Source organism: Opisthocomus hoazin, chromosome 10, assembly GCF_030867145.1.
Source record: "Opisthocomus hoazin isolate bOpiHoa1 chromosome 10, bOpiHoa1.hap1, whole genome shotgun sequence".
NCBI lineage: Eukaryota > Metazoa > Chordata > Aves > Opisthocomiformes > Opisthocomidae > Opisthocomus > Opisthocomus hoazin.
In genome coordinates, this window is record NC_134423.1 from 13364594 (window position 1) to 13384333 (window position 19740).

The window sequence follows — 19740 nt, forward strand, 5'->3', positions numbered from 1 at the left end:
ATGCATTTTGTCTACGCTGCTATCACAGGGGTACACTGGATGGGTAATTTCATGACCTTCTCCAAAATGACAGCAGAGTGATTGTTTATAACAGCCCAGGGGAAGGCATCTCGCTGTCCTCATCGTCAAGTGTTTGGTCCACTTCGGCACCCAAAACTGAAAAAAGCCTAACAGTGAGCTGCTATCATGCTGTTATCAATGCAAGACACCTGCAGTTGTAAAATGCCATCCAAAAAGTATCTGAAAACATGCAGCAATAATCTAGCGTGCTTCAAAGCAGCTTCTGTCAGCTAAAAAGACACTTCTCCTCCTGGGGCATTTCCATATTTCCCATCAGGTCCATTTTTTCTCCTTCATGTGACACCTCACTGAAGACTTATATAACAAAAGCCCACACGGGGCTTCCCTTTTAGGTGTGAGGCCTTTGCCAAATACGAGGACAAAGAGCAGCACTGCACAGGTAAACCTTTGGGGAATACGAGTTTTTCTGGTAACATCAATATCCTTCTCATACCTCAACAGCGTATGGCCCCTTCCTAAAATGATATTCAACTCATGTAGAACATAAAAGATTATTTCCATAGTATCTCAATGAGTACACAAAGCTGAGGTTGTAAGAATAAACTACGCTGCCTCCACAAGCGAAGGAAGCCATCACAACTTTCTTCTGCCACTTGTTCCCGTCTTGTGGCCCTTCTCTTGTGCCAGGACACAATGCAGCTGCAAAAGAGCTGGGCCAAGGAACACATCAGGTTAAAATGAAGCAGCAAGTACAGAGGAACAAGCTCCCCAAATAAAACCAAAAACATTTCAGCCTGGGTCAGCTCCTCAGTCCAGCTTATCATACAGCCACACCAGCATCTGTGAAGTTTTTGCAAAAGCCAGTTTTATGCACAAGGCAGTAACATATCCCAACAAGTAATCCACACACGTAAAATCAGCTGCGGCTTTCAGGTTAGCAGCATACAAAATCCTCTCCTCAGTTAGGAGCATTTCTTTACTCCTTGCTAACCAGACCAAACATTTCCTATTCTGGCATTCAGATAAACCCTCAGTAAAGGAAGAAACCACCACATTCAATCAGTCTGTAACTGCTACTTTTTGTACATCCACTCCAAGTGTCTCAACTATTGCTACATTTTCATACAAGTTTGTTATTTGTATTGTAAGAGACAGGAGAATTTGCACACCGCAAAGTACTCCGATCGCTCCGGAGGTGCAAAAGATCAACGTGGTCTCCAGATGTCAGGGAGGGAGCTCTGCAGTAAGGCAAATCAGGTTACAAGGGAAAAGAGACAAGGGGGAAGACCCAAGGGACTGCGACTTCTTTTTGGCCAACATTAATTCAAGTGCCTTCAGCTAGCTTTGTTTCCTGATGATTGCAAGTTTGCAGACCTGAGCACTAATGAAAAGTAAGGCTCATTACAGCAGCCTGCCCTAACTGAGTTTATCCTTGCTTTGAGCTGTGGGGCCAAACAAGATTAAATTCCCTTCCAACCTGAATCATTTCATTATTTTGGCCTTCCCAGCAATGGCAGAGCATTCCAGCACTGCCGTCATTTCCTCCTCTTCCAAGCCCAGCTTTGGTCATACTGTCTGACGCCAAAGAGGAAGGGCAGCGCTCCCATCCCATCAACAGGTCACAACCGGGGCCTGGCCTGAGTTAAGAGGACAAAGCTCAGCTTCCAACCAGATGATCAGGTTTGTTGTGTAAATAACATCATACCCCAGATTTGGGGAACTCCTCCTGTAGTTTGATAAACATTTCTTTTTGTGGCCACACCTCTCCTCCCATCCTCATGCTCTGTCAGTACGCTGCGTGCTAGCTGGCTACTTACTTGGTTTGGTTCAGCTTTTTTTGGGCTGGTTGTTACTCTGATGGGTTCAAGCAGCAAGCAAGCACATAAAGGGGCTTCTCCAGCCCTCCTTTCCTCCCCTTCACCTGTGTTTGTCCTACAAACAGAGTAACTGTACTACAGAATAAATGAAGCAGAGTAGCTCCCTTGCTGGTCCTCTTGTGGGGACAACATCAAGATGTCTTCCTGGGTTGTCCATAGGACAGCCACGTAAACTTGTTCCCAACCAGTCAACCAACGCAGTCCTGTGAACTTCAGAGTCAAAAACAGTCTCTCCTTTGAGCACACTACTCAAGTGCAGTATCTATTTCCCTCTTCCAGGCAGCCCTCCTCCCTCTCCTAATACTGCCCCAACACCTCAAGACCCAAACACAGGTTTATCCTATCAATATCCTTCACAACTGAAGACCCCTGCTCACTTAGCTCAGCCAGAGTGCACTTTGCCAGTATGTACAAACAGCAGCACTGCACCCCTGTCACATCGTGACATCCAATGCCGATCCTGGGACACACGGCAACAAACGGGCTTTCAAAGAAGACAGTGGTTGCAGAGTTGCACAGTTTCTTCCAAATGTGTCTCATCTGATGAGATGCCGACATCCACGTGTCTCAGCAGAAGACGCAGCTAATCTGAACAGCTGCAGCAATCATTCCTGCTTAGGAAAATCCCACAACTGGAAGAAGAGAGAAACAGTTCCCAGGTGACCTGCTGGGCTGGAGAGATATGGTGGGGCACGTCCGCACCATGGGGACGTGGGGCTGTCCTCATCTGCAGCTAGGCTCAATTGGGAGCACTGAAATTCTGCTCTCTTGTCTTTAAGCATGAGGCCAATCTCTTCAGTGTCTCAATACCCCACCATGCTTATGGCTTCTAGCCCTGTGATGCAAATTAAAACAAAAAGACCCTAATTACAGCCCTTTTATTACAAAGAATGCCATCCTTTTCAAGCCTTTCTATGCCTGTCAAGCAAAGCACAAGCAGGACAGATTACATAGCAAGCTATACAGATGCACGAAGCTGTGTAAAAGTTGAGTATTATTACAAATCAAGGAAAAGCCATGATAAGAACATGCTAAAGAAATGCTGAATACCAGCAGAAAGAAAAGAGTAGCAACTACTCAAGTCACCAACGCAACGAGTGGGAGAGATTTATAGATTAAGGAGGATAGGGAAGGAAGATCTTACTGAGAATTACGGCTACGCAACAACATAACAGCCAGCAAATCAAATTACTACACCGGTAGATTATTCTGCGCGTTCTCTCACACCGCGATGCAGAAGTGACCTCATTAACATTGTTCCATTCCAAACAATTCAGTGCTGCGCTTACACACTACACTTTGAAACAAATGCCAGGTTTGCCCGGGCTAAGGAGAACAATCCCTATTTTGTCATAAAAGGCTGCGTGTACATAAAACACCATAAACCTCAGCTGCTGTTTTATGAACAGAAGGCTAAGTAGAAACATATTTCTTATTTCAGGGCAGGTGAAACAGATTAGTCCTCTCTGGAACTCCCAGAGGCAACCGGTATGCATCAGCCTCCCAGCCATGTCCACAGTGATGCCTTCAGCTATAACCCATCCTATTAAAAAGAAAAAAAGAATCCTCAAACACCAGGGGGATTCCTTAATGCATTTCAACAACATCTGAAACCGCTGAACGTAATTATGGTTAGCGCAAAAATAGTACACCGTGACAACACCTAGAGTCACTGAGCAAAGCATGGCATCTTAAACATTTGCTCATCAGAGGAAAAGATAGTGCTGACATCTTAGGAAAGATGCTGTTCACAGCTCTGGCATGAAACTACGCCAGTGAGAAATGAAAGAGCAAAGTTCGATGCTGGTGCCCAGGGAGATCTAGCAGGCTGCCAGAACTTCCACGTGTTAGAACAAATGTAGGACTTCCAGCAAGCACAGAGGGAGCGCATGTTCAGACATTAAAAAGTGACCCGAAAAGGAAGAGAACTGGGTTCGTGCCATTTTATCTCACTTAGAGGAGAAAGATGGCCAATAGCTTTTTTGTAGGAAGAAAACGTGCCTGTTTTATACATCAGACATTCAGGTCCTGTCTAGCCCAGAAGATAACGAGATGGTGACATGCCAGCAGCCAAAAGCAGTAAGGCAGAGGAATATTTAGTATCAGATGAACAACTTTCATTAACACCAACTTAACTTCAACAGAAAACAAAAAAAAAAAAAATCACCACACAGTGCCTTGGGTGAAGATCAGCACTGTTACCATCTTTGTTCTTCTTCCTTTAGTATTTTAAGATGCAGAAAGATTAACATCTAACACAAACTTAGATTTGAAACAGGTTAACCCCCTCTTTTTAGGTGCCTTTCAGGTAGTCTTGATGTACCTTAAGAGCCACAAATAAATGCACAAATCCAAGGTGTCTGTGTTTTTTACTTTTACCTTTGAAGGTCCACTTAAAAGAAGTACCTGGTCTATGTCATTTCTTTATTGCCATTGCCACAGGAACCAAACAATACCTGAAACCTGCCAAGGAACAATTTATGAACCAAGTTTGTACAACTAACTGAAAAAGACAGAAATGTGCAGAACTTTGCACTACTCCACCTCTCTCTGCAAGAAGACTGAGAATAAAAGGTTTGTTGAGAACTTGTATTGGCTTATATCGAGTTTAAATTAATTTAGTTAAGTAGAACTCATATGTGAAAGTATCTTAAGTTAAAAGCCATCAACTAAGCACGCTCTCCACTGCAAGTGCCATATCTTTTGTGTAAGTAGAAACAATTTAGTGCAGGTCTCCTAAGTGCAAATAAACGAATACAAAATCCACAGAACTCACTACTCAAATCTCCTCGTTCTTCATTCAGACCATTCTACATAATTCATCCAAAAATGCATCACATCACTCCAGTCTATGAACAGAAACCCATTCAGCTGGGTTACAGCTTTCTATTCTCTCATACAACTGCCTAATTTTTTTTTCCTATTCTGTCTCCCAGGGCAAGCTGGAACAAATGTATCTCTCACTCTCCTGTTGCGAAGGATTACCCGGATTTCAAGCCCACGTTCCAAGACGATTGCTGTTTTTCTCTTACACCTTCATCTTGGTAAGAGAGGAAATTTTCTTCTCTGAATTGAGACCGCATAGGACAGGACTGCAGTTCGGCATCAGGCTTGGAGGACTCAAGAAAACACTTTTCAAAAGCTAGAAACAGCAACAGATACTATAGTAGCAATTAAATTACTTGGAGAGTTTTTCCACTGAAAACACAGATTTTTTTTTTTTTGCACCTGATGGTACCTGATCCGATTTCCTTCTAGGTTCTTCAAAACAAAGAAATTCCACCCAGAATTTGGGCTCCGGACTTGCAGCCACTGAAGCCAATAGCTGTGAAGGCACAAGACATCCCGCCCCAAACACAACTGCCCTATATTCCTGCTAAGAATAGTACAGAGACAGAATAAGGACAGATGTACGTGCACTCCAACTGTGCAATGCCCATCCCAGTGTATCGCTACAACCTCACGCTACAGCAAAAAAGGATTTCACTTGGTTTCTCTCTGAACAGCAGCAGGACTGTGTCGCTGTTAGATAGGCACTTGGGTTTCTCCATGCCTTTGGCCGAGGGCCAGCAGGCAAATAAGGCAAGAGGAGGTGGTGGCTGGCAGCCCTGCAGCTCTGGGCTGATCCGCTTCTCCGGAGGCTGCGAAGCGCCGATTGCACGTGTTCCAGCAGCCAGTACTGCTCACGCTTCATCACTACAGCAGTGTGATATTACCAGCTTCCACATCTTCGCTGCCCACAAGAAGGCACAGATCATTACGAGGGGTGGGTTACATTTCCTGCCAACTTTCTCCTCAATTGAATCTAGCATCAGTTAGGAGAGAGAAGAATTGTAATATTGTCCTTCGGTTAACCTAATTGATAAGGATACCATAAGACTCCAGGACAGCTGGCTTGCTCAAGTATCTGGTATAATTACCCTGATGTTATTTTTCTTCTTGTTGCTACCATACAGCCTTGGCTCTAAAGCGTTTTCTTGCTGTAGGAGCATCTCGCATGGTATTAGAGGAAGTAGCTTAGACAGGGATGTTCAAGGACAACAGCTCTTCTGCTGCTGACACCAGACTACAGCCACTAACAGATAAGCTGGGCTGACACCATCATGTCTTGGCCATGCTCATTTCCCCTCCTCACTGTCCTCTGGATGGGTGTTTCCCACAAAACTTCTTGCTCTGGTCATTCAGTGCTATTTCTGACAGCTTGAGCTGTGCTTTAAATACCAGCCCAACCACCACACAGCTCCTACCTGGCAAAGTCTCCATCCCAGTTAAACAAGAAAAGTATGACCGCCTTTTTAATATTTTTGTCTATATTTAAGTCTTTAGGCAAGCAAGCTGCAAAAACCATCACCTTCCTGTCTGAAAAGAGACAAGTAGCTTCCTACAGTTGGACTTGATCATCTTAGAGGTCTTTTCCAACCTTAATAATTCTGTAATTCTATTTCCAGTAGCCAGCATTAGTGGCAGATTAATCATGTTTCATCTACACAACACATACACATATATCATTTCAGCCTTTTTAACGAGCACAGAATCCAGTAAGGGAAAGCTTAACATTTGATGGTAACAAAAAACAGCATGGAGAACTAAGACCCTGGTCTTTAGCACCGCATGCCAAAGTTGGGGCAGGTAGAAGATGGGGAGTCTGCAGCCATGACTGATATTGTACCCCTGCGGGGCAGCAGCAGCTCCGCGTCCAGCTCCTGAGGGCTTTGTCACAGGCAAAAATAGGGCTGTGGCCATTCTGACAATCCAAATATTTGATACCCAAGCCTAAAAGCTGCTTTGCATGTGCTTACACTCAGTTCTTTCCAAGCTATTTGGCTACTCTTCCTCAGGTTTAATAGGAGCAATACCTAAAGACCAAGCAAGATTTGAACAAAACTGGTTCAGTTCTTGAGCCACAATACATCTTTGAACACAGACACCTCAGAAAAAGCCAAGTTCACTTTACTGAACAACATTCAGCTTCCGAGCGGGGACCACACAAGTCTCAGCCCACAGAACAGAGAAGCAGCCGAGACTGCACAATTTCAGCCTGATTTTCACTGCGCATTTCACCACAATGGGTGTTTCTGCTTTCACCATACTGCAACATTCCAGTTCAATGAAAAACACGCAGCCAGCCCCAGAAAGCAGCAGCCACTGCTGCAAACAATACCATTAACCAGTTACACAACAGAGCTAAGAAAACAAAGCAGCCATTTCCTCACACCCTCCCCACCTTCTTCCACCCTCCCGGCTAAGCAGTCCTGAGACCCAGGTCTGCTCCTAACACCACCACACTCCCCCATACACCCCCAGCATCTGCTGCTTTTGTTTTCTTGCCACCACGCCAACCTTTGTTTTAATTCATCCCAAATGGAACGAATGCTGAAGTTTCAGGCAAAGTTGGGCTAGCTAGAATGAAGACATTTACATAATAAAATCTTAACAGCTGTTCTGCCAGTCTCTACCTGGAATCCTGCCCAGCGGAAATGAACAACTCCTCAAGAGGCCAGCCCAGGGGATTCAAAGGCAGATGTAAATTATCACAGCCAGATCAAGCCACAGGTGGTGTTAACATGTTTCACACACTTGCAGTGAGGCACAGATTTGCTTAGGGAAGCCATCAGCACCAGACAGGAGCCCAAAGACTTCAAACTTGAGCTTTCTTTGGGTCTCAGATTAACTCTTTCTTACAAGGCAAACTCCACTTAATCCAAAGAACCTCACCTGATCCAAGGCCGTAACACCTACTTGCTCTTCAAACAAGAGTACTTCAGTGTACTGTGGATCTTAAGGCTTGTTCTTAAGGAATGACACACAACAAAAAATAATCCTAGAGCAGAGGAATTAGGCTGTCATTCTTCTTTTCCACTGATAAATTATGCAAAACTGAGAAAAAACCCTCACCTTTGTGTTCGCTGCAATCCAATTAGAAGTTTCACTGTCATCATCACACTTCTTAATCCATTTCTTTAACCACTGTTACAAAAATGAAGAACGAAGAGAGAGTTACATTTAAAGACAGGAACTGTAAGTGTTCCCAAGACAGCTGCTTACATTAAGGTAATGGCAGGGAACACACAACCACATGGGAATCTGGGGGGGGCACTGGTGCTGGAAAGCATCGCAAACACCAACTAGTTTAGTTGCAGATTTCCTGCAGCACCATCCTGATCCAGTGAGCGCGATCACTCGACACAAACACTTCAGCAATGAGTTTGCAGTTCTTAAGTTCAACCAGCACAAACTTCACATAGGACTCTAAAATATTAAGGACATTATAACACTGATCTGCCAAAACTGCACTCAGACCCCCTGTGACACCTAGCTTTACATCAAGCCAAGTTTTTCCTTTGGCTTGCAATGCTCACTCATGTTCAACTTACACTTCTTCCCTCCCACCCCACCCCCAAATCCTACCAAGAACATGGCTTTGTCAAAGGAACACAAGTAACAAGAGCAGAAGGCTGCTTGCACCTGTCAGATAATAAACTGACCATATCCAGCCTGGAAAGACCAGATAAGCCCTGCTAAACCTTCGGTGAGGTTTCCCTCCTCTCTTCCCAAGGATGTTTTTTTTTGCATTCGTCACCAGGAACGCAGACTGCTCTGTCCTGAAGGCATGAAACCCAGCTGTCCACTAGCTCTGCACAGGCCACAGAATCCCAGGCTTCATTACAGCTTCTGACAGTTTCATGAAAAAAAAACAGCCCAGTTCAAGTTCACCGCACAGCAGCAGGTCCCAGGACTGAATTAATTCCTTCAGTCCAACAAATCACAAGGCTGCCGAAGCACTGAGCACTACAGCAATTCCTAGTACAGGAATGCTTGTTGTCAAGTGAAGCGTTCACTCCTGAAGCACCTTCATTCCTCTTCAGAGGGTCACAGCTGCAACAACCGCCTCCCCCAGACATTTCCCCATCTGGCTGAACCACTGTTGCTTCACGAAGTCAAACTTCGAAGCATCCTAAAGGCATCCAGTATGATTTCCCTGAGTCTTCTCAGGCTATGATCTAAACAGGTGAACTACAATGCTCCTTGATGTGAACAGCCACAAAGCTTGTGCTTCATTTCTATGTCTTGCACATAAACGGACTTTTAAAAAGTTTCTCTTAGAAAAGAACTTTGACATGCTCACCTTGCATTTAACAGGATCATGCCAGTTTTCACCGCAGTTAAAGCTGTAAGTGAAAGAAAGGGGAAATTAAGCACATAGGGCAGATCATTAAGATGTGGAAGTTTTCTTCTGAGTTGTTCTGCTGAAAGGCCAAAGCCGGGCCCAAGGAAACATACACGTAATAAAACCCCCAACACTCAAATCCTTCAATGACCATTTCAGAGCAATATATGATCTCAATACATTTTGATTCTCTACAGTCAAGAACCTCACCTAATTGGAAACCACTCAGGTGAAGGCCTTCCCTCTGAAAGCTGGATCTGTCTCTATGTCAAAGACGGCCAAAGACAGAAAGCAACAACTACATAGTTACAGGCTTTGCAACCAGTTGTACCTAATCCTGGCTTACCAGCTGAAGCCCACCCTACGCTTCTCCCACCATCTAAACCACATCCCAATATACAGACTCACATAAAAAAATACTAACATACATTCAAGGTAGTAAGTAAAAAGCAGTATCTGTGTCTTATGTGATTGCTCTTACCAAAACTGACGTCCACATTTGCAGCGAACAGGTTTAGCGTCAGGATACTGGACTTTAACAACGTGGTGGCAATCTGGGGCAGGACACCATTTTAACAGTCGATTACACTACGAAATAAAGCAAAAAACCGTAATAGAAAAAGGATGCCACACAAGGACCCTACCTGCCCTCCGTCTGTTTTTCATCCTTCCCACCATGGCCTTCAGTCACAGTTCTTCCAGCCTCACCAGTCCTCTGCAATCTGAGTGCTGCTTCCTCAATCTAAGCATTTACTTTCTTTCTACTGAAAGCAAGCAGGAATACGAGCCAACTCGTCACCAACTTGCCTCGTAGGAAAGATGAGCAGCGTAAACACTACTGCTGACCTCGCAGCTCACCGAGAGGAAATACTTGAAGAATATGAAGCTTTCCACAGAAAAAAGCGTGTCAAGTTGTTTGCAACAACCCATCTCTGCTCCACCGCTGCAACAGGCTTTCTGAAACATTGCTCACACCACACACACGAGCTTTTCACAAGCACCACTTTCTAACACCCCTCGAACACCACCTCATGGCCTGTTCCTGCTGTACTGCAGCCAGGCGTGGGTCTACACTGCTAGACTTTTGAGAGTCTTCCCGTCTGCGACACATGCTTAGTTCCAGCGTGCACTAAAAAAAATCACTCTGTGTATCACTTCAAAGGAGTGAATGTTTGATCCCAGTAATGACTTACACTGGGCTCTACAGTGAATTTGAACACATACAACTGGGAAACTGGGACAGTGGAAAATCTTCCAAAGAACCTTTCTCTAGGTTTATTTTGATTTTGAAGTTGCAAAGCTATTAGTATTTGCTAAAAGCAATATTACAGCTTTACGTCCAATGGCATCTGTTTACCTCCAGGTCTTTTGTCCTGCAGATTATTTTTTTTTAATATTTTCCTACAACTATTACTGTAACTAAACAGACTATAAAATAATGCCTGCAAAGCCTCTAGTTTGTAGTTACACTTGATTAGACACTATGCAAAAATACCCTGCTCTACAGTTATAAACAAGCCTCACTTCTCTGGTTTGGTACGTGTGCAAAACAAACCCTAAAACCATTAAAAACTTCAAATAAAACACTTACCTCTACAAAACTATTGGTTATTAAATGCTGGTACTTTAATTTAACCTTAGAATCTGTGATCAGACGCCTGTGGAAAGCAAAGAAACAGAAATTATTGTAGCAGAAAACTATTTTTTCCATATGTAGCCAGTAAGTTCAGGCAGACAAATTATTTTGATGCTTCCTTCTATGCCTGTTCTTTTTTGTACTCATCTGTTCTCTATTTATTTACTATATTACATTACTGTGACATCTACAACTATTGTATTTAACTTAATACTAGCTTCAGAATCATACAGAAAGTTCATACAGTTCAAAAGAACTGAACCTCTTGATGTGGGGATTTATTTTTGTTTAAAAAATACATTCCTGAACAGCTCAAGAAAGAGAGCAAACAATTTCATTAGTTCTTTGACATTAGATATGCACATTCAGTGATAAATCCCTTTAAAAAGCTCCAGAACAACTATTGTGTGGTTACGAACTTTGGTAGATCTAATGTTATCTGAATTTCTATGAACTGCTGCAGCTTCAGTTTTAACATTAGTGTGGTTTTAATATATTAACTATACAAATAAAGTTGATTTAAATTCAACATCATAAAGGGTGTACGTAACATTGACTTTAAGTCTGTCAGCTCAGAAGCAGGCGAGCAGAAGGAAACCAGACAGACAGGAATTCTTTAAAAGCATGGTGACCACTTTTCTCCTGGACACACTGACCCAGCTGTCATTTGCAGACTGTCCAGCCTAGATGCATTCTAAATAATGTAATTATGTATTGCTGAACACTTTTTATATACATCTTTCATTTTGACTGAAATGCCTTCTGCATATATAAATATAATGCTGGACTAATCCGCACTTTGCAGCGTTTCTGTTTTAAATCAATCTGTGGAATACAGCTTTGTACAGGCCATACCACATATAAATATTGAAATTAATAGATTACCCATTTCAGGGTGCAGCCAAAATCAAGTGTCATCCTGCACGTTATCATGCCAACATTCATTAAAGAACAGCCCATGAAACGATGCGATGTTGCATAAATCCTAGCTCTAAACAGCCTGGGGAGCTCCTCACCAAACGACATGCTGGTTATTACATAAACATGCACGCGGCACCCAAATACCCCATGTTAAAAACAAATCAGCTGACAAAGCATCTCATCAGGCCCATGTCCACAGCAAGCCTGCAATTTTGGACTGAAGCTTACTGAAGAATGAAAAAACAATTTGAACTTACAATATGCATTACAAATCTCACTTCCTTACTCCATACCAAATCTTCTAGCCATGATAAATGTCACTTTAAAAGTGCATTGTATCACATATACGTATCAGGAACTGGAATTTAAATAAAGAGTAATGCCATAGCTAACCAGAGCACATGGGGTATGCAGTCCACTGGTTTTTGCTCACCCAGCTGCCTATGATCACTCCATGTCAGCAACCCCACCTGCTCAAGGTTCATCAGCACTTCCCCAGCACCACTCAGGTCAAGACCTTAAAGAACTCTGCTCTGAATCTTACCAGCTTTTGACATACAATGGAATGAAACTAGACAAATTAAGAGATGAAAACAATTCCCAGGGCCCATGAACCATCACCTTTGGAGTCCATTCCTCTATGAGCCAAGCTATAAAAGAAGCAACCTCAAAGAAACCAGGCTGGAAAAAGCAAACTGCTCACAAAAAACTCATCCCTTGATTTCTTCTGTCAGCTAAGTTCAGGACAACACACTGACATGTTCACAGAACAATCTCAAAAATTCATCCAAAGATAGGAGGAATCCTTTATCAGACCATAAATTTTACGCTTTTGTTCCATTTTGATAATGCAAACTCCTCAAAGACACAAATCAGTGGAATTAGCAAAATGCACATCGTGAGACGTCAAACATCCTCCCAAAGGAACTGCTTCAAGACCTTACTTCGTTCTGATCTGACACAGAGGCGCTGGCATTTGCAGTTATGCAAAGGAAGATTAAAAATGAGGCAGCACTTCATGCGACTTCCATAGAGGAAACCCAAAATCCATCCATTCCCACTGAGTGGGATGATTCTCAGAAGTTCCTACGACTGCTGCCACCCACGAGCAGCGGCCGTTAGACACACCAGTAATAAAGGCAGCCTGCCTTGCTTATTAATGAAATCAACATCTTTGCATGTAGGTTAAAGCAATTACCAGCAGCCTTAACAAGGGTGAACAACGGATAGAAACAGATTACCTTCAGCCAGTCTGAAGGTCTTGAAAGAGCTGAAAGGGACCCTCTCTTCAACCTTCCTACTTAAGCTCAATAGTACCAAGGAAAGCTGACAATAAGCTAGCTCAATACTCACAATTCCCAGAAAGTCATCTGAATTGTGAAGTTTGGATTCGTATGGAGATAAGTCACCTTGGAGATACACTGTCTTGCTAAGGGCAAGTACCAAGAAGAGAGCAAATTAATAACAACTTGGCCTGTCTACTTTGATTTTCTGATGGATAAAGAAACTCATGTCTCTACACACTGCACATTAATCTCAAGTTCCTATAACTTGGAAACCTAGAGTTGGAGACTTTGTAAAAAAAAGGCCTAAACAGAGAATAATTAAGGACATGAGAGGGGGTGCAAATTTCAGCTGGAATTACTTACGTCTTTATTCATGCCATGTCATAAGATTGCCACAGCTGTCCATCTTTGCTTTTAAAGGAAAGCACTAGGTTTTTGCCAAAAAAATGCACCTCCTTCTCCCACACATTCCCCCGCAAGATCAGGGAAAGGTGGATTTTTAGCTCCGCAAAACATTTATAGTTTTACTTAGACAAAGAGAACTTGTTTGCTTTACCACCTAGATGCCATTTTATTGTTGTAGGCCCAAGATATCTCTGCCATTGCTAGGTGGGAGGGAAATCCCACTGCACATGATGCGAGTTGGACTTCACAGATTTACCCCAGTGTCACGGGTTTCTGTGCTATAAAAGCCACGAAGGGAAACATAAGCACAGTCAGACATACTACTAATATCAAGCAATAGCAACAGAAGCCATAGCAACAAAAGCCAGCACTGCTCTCCTTCCATCCTTTCCTTCCTTACCGCTACCACCACAGCCTCCAACGACTGCAGATAGTCTACTTCACATACAGTACCTGAACACCTTATACGAACTGTTGCAAACAAGAAAACACTTAAACTTCCTGGTGAGTATGCCATACCACAAGTTGAGTTCAGACTCTGGTAAACAAAAAAATCTCAACCAAGTCACTCAAGATATTACGCCAACTTCAGTTCAGTTTCTACTCACTGGACTCTATAAGCCACCTCGCAGAGCAAGAAAACATTTCAGCTACTTCCACTTCTATCCAGCCTACACTTCATGACTAACAGAGCCACCAATGCAGAGGGATATGGGAAATCAGTAGTCTGAAAGCAACTGACATAAAAACCTGCAAATTAATATCAATGAGTGAGTCAGACTTCAGGAAGGAAGGAATAAGGTAACAGAATAAGCTTCTATTTAGACGCTTTTTAGCATGAAGAATTAAATGAGCTTAATCAAGGTTCAGAATTATGAAGGATGTTGCTCATGCAGTAACACCACCCAATATAAAAGAGAAGGAAGCTCATGGAATTCATGGCTCCATCATGTACGGGCAGCCATTCTACAGCTGGACAACTTAATAAGCCAAGTGACACTGGCTGGCATACCGGCTTCATCGAATCTTGTGTTTGAGGGCAAACTGCTTTCTACCAGAGGGCATAAAACACGCCCTACATCAGACTGTACACAGGACTTCTTTCCTCTGACTCACCTATTGACTATAGCTATGAGACTTGGTGAACCAGTGGGTTGGCTTATGGAAGAAGTCCTAAATTGCTATGTAAATCAAAGAAAACAAAATGCACAAAGCAGTTACACAGGGTTTGGAAAGACCGTCTGGTGTTTATTCTCCTGTCATGCTGACTAAATTGGTCAAGGAGTCTTTCCTTCAAGTACTGTGGCACGGATTTCTCGGAGCTAAACAGGAAGTCAAGAGACATACCAGTATCAAAATAGACAGCTCAGAACCAACCTCCCTGCTGCCCTAAAGCCTCTATGCAGTTCTTTTATAAGCCAGGATATTTGAATAGAACATGAGTAACAAAATGGAAAAAGAGGAAAGCCAAGAGGTAGCAACTCATCATACTTACATAACTGTATTGTCATCGACTAAGATATCACAGCCATGAGCAGGGCATGAAATGGTCTGAAAAAAAACGAAAAGGTCATAACAGGAACAGTGTTTATCCTATTTTTGCATCACGAAGAATTCCAAGGCAACAGACTTCACTACAATCCACAACAAAAACAGTACACTGGGGCTCTCATCACATCCCCGATGTGTCACTGTGCACAGCACGATTCCTCCCACCCAGAGCAAAGATGCATACACTAACTCCACGTAATTCCCCTTCAGCTTCATCCGCGGCAAAGACTGCAACCCACAAAGCTCTGGGGTTTGAATTTTTGTTTGTTTTTATTTTGAGGTTGGTTTTTGCTGTGGGTTTTTTGGTGGTGGTGGGTGTTTTTGTTTAACTTCAGTGGGGAAGAATTCTCCCCTTTCTTTCCCCTTCTCCAACACACAGAATTTCCAGAAATAAGGCATGAGGTGGGTGAGTTGACATTTTACCTGTCCCATGCCTTCCTCCATTATTTTGGTAGTTAAATATTCACTCCAACACTGCATACAGAACTTGTGTCCACACTCTAGGCCAGTAAAGTACTGCAATGACAAAGAGAACAAGACATTGGATCATTTTATCACATGGATTCACTCGATCATTTCGCCCTTCTTGGTGCTGTGCAGTTTAATCACAACTCTCATCCCCCACACCAGACTTGAGACACTACTATTTATTTTGCATCATAACCACTACAGAACATTGCCAATGCAGCTTTAGTCACGTTGTCGAAGCCAGACTTTAATCCCTAGCAAGCAAGAAAAGGTGTGGCTGATGTTTCCATCCTGCCTGCCCATTTCAATTGATCTATGGTTTAGGAGTACATACACAGTACAGCATGGCTCTCCCCTGTTTTGCAAAAGAGTAAATTAAACACAACACCAAACAGGTCACAGTCATAAGATGATACGGAGTTGTCTTTCCTCCTATTTTTCCACTTGGCTTGCTACCACATGTGGGTGCTGCCCAGAAGTCCCAGAATATGCACATCAGCTATGCACAGGCACTAATTTAGCGCTCTCTTGAACAGAAACAGTAAGTGATCAGCGAGCTGTCTGCATTACTGGGTGAGGACTAAACAACAGAAATAAACTGTGTGCACTTCTGCTTGTAACACATAGGCATAAAGATTGCCAACTTGCTTGGTAAACTTCCCCCTGAAACCCAGATGCTCATCAGATGTGGATAGTAAAGATCCTAATTGGCAGGTGTAAATTAAACAAAATTCATTAATGATTAGCTGTTGCAGACAGCAACAAGGACAACTTCACCTGTGTATGCATCATCTACACAGAGTACGTCATGATACCATCTGGGATTGAATGGTTACACAAGGGGTGGAGAAGCAAACACTGCTGAGGAAAGACCGAAATTAAGTTACTTTTCTCAGGTCATCTTAAAGCTATTTTATACCCAGAGCCAGGAGCAAGGACAAACTATATTTAAAACAGTTCACTCATACCGCTGTGCAGGTTACTATTTGATGGCTTAGCTTTTGAAACCATCCTATTCTCAGACAGTACAATAAACCAAAGAGCTCCACCCTGAAACAGCATCAACTTGATGAAACTCCACAAACGAAAGAAACCTCGTATCCTCTGCAGAACAGCCTGAAACAGCAGCAGGATGCTGGTAATTAAGAAAAGGAGAGTATCCATTTTAAGAATACAATGTTCTTCCCAAACTGTCTCCTTGACCATTAGAGACTCAAGATTACAGCTACAACACGGCCTGTTTTGTTCATCCAACACTGACGTATTACCTAGGTTATGCTCATCTTTCAATGCTACAGCACTCGGATTGCACTGGGAAGATGATCTTTAGCATGTTCTTCCCACGGCCTCCCCATTTTGTGATTCACACTCATCTGGCACTCCTGCCATCAACGGAGGCACAGGTTTGAACCTGAGGCTTGGAAACGTGCTACGATGCCGCAGCCAGCGGGCTCGACTGCCTGCTGCTCCCACAGCCCTGCCAGAGAGCACTTACCAGGAGCAGGAAGGCAGTGAAAGCTGACCTGACCAGTCAGTGAGAAGTGAGCTACGCATCTGACTTCATTCCATATAAAAAAAGAGATACCCACCCAAATCTTCACTTTCTTTGGAACAAAAGAAATCAGTGGTGTGTCCTATCAGCACCATGGCCCAAGGAGAGAGGAGGCTGACAGCTACAGGGTGCCCAGGTACACCAACTCCAAGACTGAAAAAAATACCTTCCAATTTTTGAACCACGATTGGGCCAGCTAACAAGGCATCTGGTGCTCCACAGATGCTGCTGTAGCCAAGTGACATCCCCTGGAGATGCAGGGTTATGACAGAAAAGCCCACCTGTAACTTTCGGGATGCCATAAGCACACAGCACTGACCTCTCCCAGCATTACGGCCTCTCCCCATGCAGTGAGACAGAAGCATGGACAAGGGGTCATCCCTTAATGAACCTAAATACTCCTGCAGCAAGCACACACAGGGAAGCACTACACAACATTAAGTAAGTACACATCTTCATTTAAGACTCATTTCACTTATTTCAGGCAGTGACAATATTTGCTAAATGCCCACATAAAAGGCAGCCACCATGATTCCTCCCAGGCTGCAAAGAATTCAGAGTATCTTTCAACTCATTTCTTTACTTTGAGGGAGTTCCCAACTATTTTTGGCTCAGCTGACAGCAGGTGTCAAGGGAGCAAGCAAACAGGCCAACGTAAAATCACCAAGTATAAACGGTAACTGACTTCTGAAACAGCACGGTATCACAGGGGACAGCTCTACTTTCACCCTATCTATACTCATCACCTACTTTTCTTGTGACACCAAGTGCTAGCAGCAGCATGCTGCCATTCGATACCTGTCCCTGCTCTTCTTGTAGCATCACATTGATCAAAGAAGGGATCAGCTGCTCAAAGACGTGTTTACCATGACAGCCTCACTCAGGCTTTCTTTACTTCAGTAATAACGATGGTACAGACAAAGTATTAACGCGTCCTTAGAACAAACAGTCTGGACAACAGCACGATGTTTCTCCAACACCCTCACCCCAGCAGCCTTCCTCTCAAACAGGACCTGAAGGGTGAGACGCAAGAGGAGGTGGGAAAAGCCATGATCCTCTCAAGTCCTGTTTTCACCATTTAGGGTTTTGCCCAAAATAACTACTGGGACTTGACACAGGTTCAAGGGGACCCAGAGGGACTGAAGTGTCTCCCTTTATCTCAAGGGCCAGGCCGCCCTTGAGAGCGTCAGATGCCTTGTTTTGCAGGTCCTTCCCACAACCTCAAATCCTAGTTCTTTGGAGATGACGAAATAGCTATGAAGACTCTATATTTGGCCTTACATGTGCTTTAAAAGGCAGACAAATACCATCTGCAATAAGCCCATAAGAGGGTGAATATTCCAGATGCTTACACTCCTGTACTAGCTGGACATTGTCAAAACTCTTAGCAGGTGCTGCTCCAAACTCCCAGCTTTCCGTAGGCTGAAAGGGGCTCTCAAAAAAACACAGCGGGGGGCAGGCGGGGCGCGAAGCTCACCATCACAAGACTATTTAAAGGCTGAGATTTTAGGTTAGGTATTGAACATCACTTCTTAATCAACGCCAACAATTTAGAGACAACTCTGTTCACTTGCAACATCTCACTGTTCCGGCTAAGAAACTGCTCTTCTAATAAACACGCCACTACTATTTTTAACGTGCTATTCAAACTACAAAAATAAGACGTATTAGTGTGCTTTGTGCAGCTCTTTCGAGCAGCCAGAAAGCTGCTTCCCAGGCAGCACATGTACCTCCAGCCAGAGGAAAGGCCTGTCAGTCATGAGTGCTGGGCACATTGTTCCCACCCAGCGCACCAACTACACCAAGAAGTGTGAAAACAAATATGAAACCTAGATTTGAAGTTTCCAAGAACAACTTTTCTGGAGATAAAAATCAAAATTATTTCCTTACTACCCAACATGGAAAGTCTGCAGTGATTAAACAATAGGGTGTTAGCATAAGGTAGATGGCCAAACACATTTCCCAAGCTTGCTTTCTTTCGAAAAAGCACTTCACGCAAAGCAAGCAACAATTCTCCTTTGCAGCTATTCTCTAAAAAGAAAGTCAGCGCACACAAGGCTTAAAAGTAGATGCACAAAGTCTTGTGGTTACTGGCTCAAGGGCAATACTGATCTTAACACTGAGAACGTCAGCTCCCTGAAACTGGGCTTTGCGCTGCTCCGCCTGCTCCAGAGCAAGGAAGAGGCTTGCAGTCAGCCTACAGCAGCAAGGGTACTTTAATCACAGACACTGATAAAATCCAAAGCTTGTAATGGTTTCCATTCCTGGTGAAAAGCAAGCTCACAAAACACACCCAGAGCAAGAGTGGAAAGCTTACGTAAGGGCTGCTTTGCTTTTTAAAGGTTACGGTGTTTTGGAGGGTCAGGACAGCTCTACCAGGAACAGCAGGCTGCAATAAAGGAAGAATTCTTTCGTGTGTCAGCACCCTGCCTTTTGGCAAAGCCACAGATAGGCTCTCAGGTTTTTCTCCACTAATCTCATTCTCTTCCAGGATCTCCCAACAGTATGTCCTGCCCCTAGAAAGTCAGAGCAAGTCGCTCGTCTGTCCAAAACACAGCAGAAGTCTGGACCTCTGATTAGTGGATCAGAAAGTTTAGTATTTGTGAACAGCTACAAAAGAAGAGAAGCACCATCACCAGTCTTCCCACAAACCTGAACACTGATTTAGAGCCCCAGCAAGCACTTCCACCCCAATCTTCTCCAATTAAGAAGGTATTGCACAAACATGATAAAGATCCATGGATATCCACGTACGTTGTGTTCTCCAAACAGCACAACTTTGTTTTACTTCTACTCCTACTCAGTTTTATTCCAGGCTGTCTAGCTTGACTATTTTGCATTATTATTTACTACTT

At 43.4% G+C, this 19740-nt stretch overlaps 1 protein-coding gene across 1 annotated transcript in view; it reads right to left on the bottom strand.

Moving 5' to 3' along the window:
- ARIH1 (ariadne RBR E3 ubiquitin protein ligase 1) overlaps positions 1–19740 on the bottom strand; it is a 60646-nt gene that overhangs the window by 6536 nt on the left and 34370 nt on the right. The window contains exons 4-9 of the mRNA XM_075431457.1: positions 15289–15381; positions 14810–14865; positions 10658–10724; positions 9548–9654; positions 9025–9067; positions 7794–7865 (exon numbers count right to left, since the gene is read on the bottom strand). Coding sequence (XP_075287572.1) covers positions 7794–7865; positions 9025–9067; positions 9548–9654; positions 10658–10724; positions 14810–14865; positions 15289–15381 — 438 coding nt within the window. The remainder of the gene's footprint in view (positions 1–7793; positions 7866–9024; positions 9068–9547; positions 9655–10657; positions 10725–14809; positions 14866–15288; positions 15382–19740) is intronic.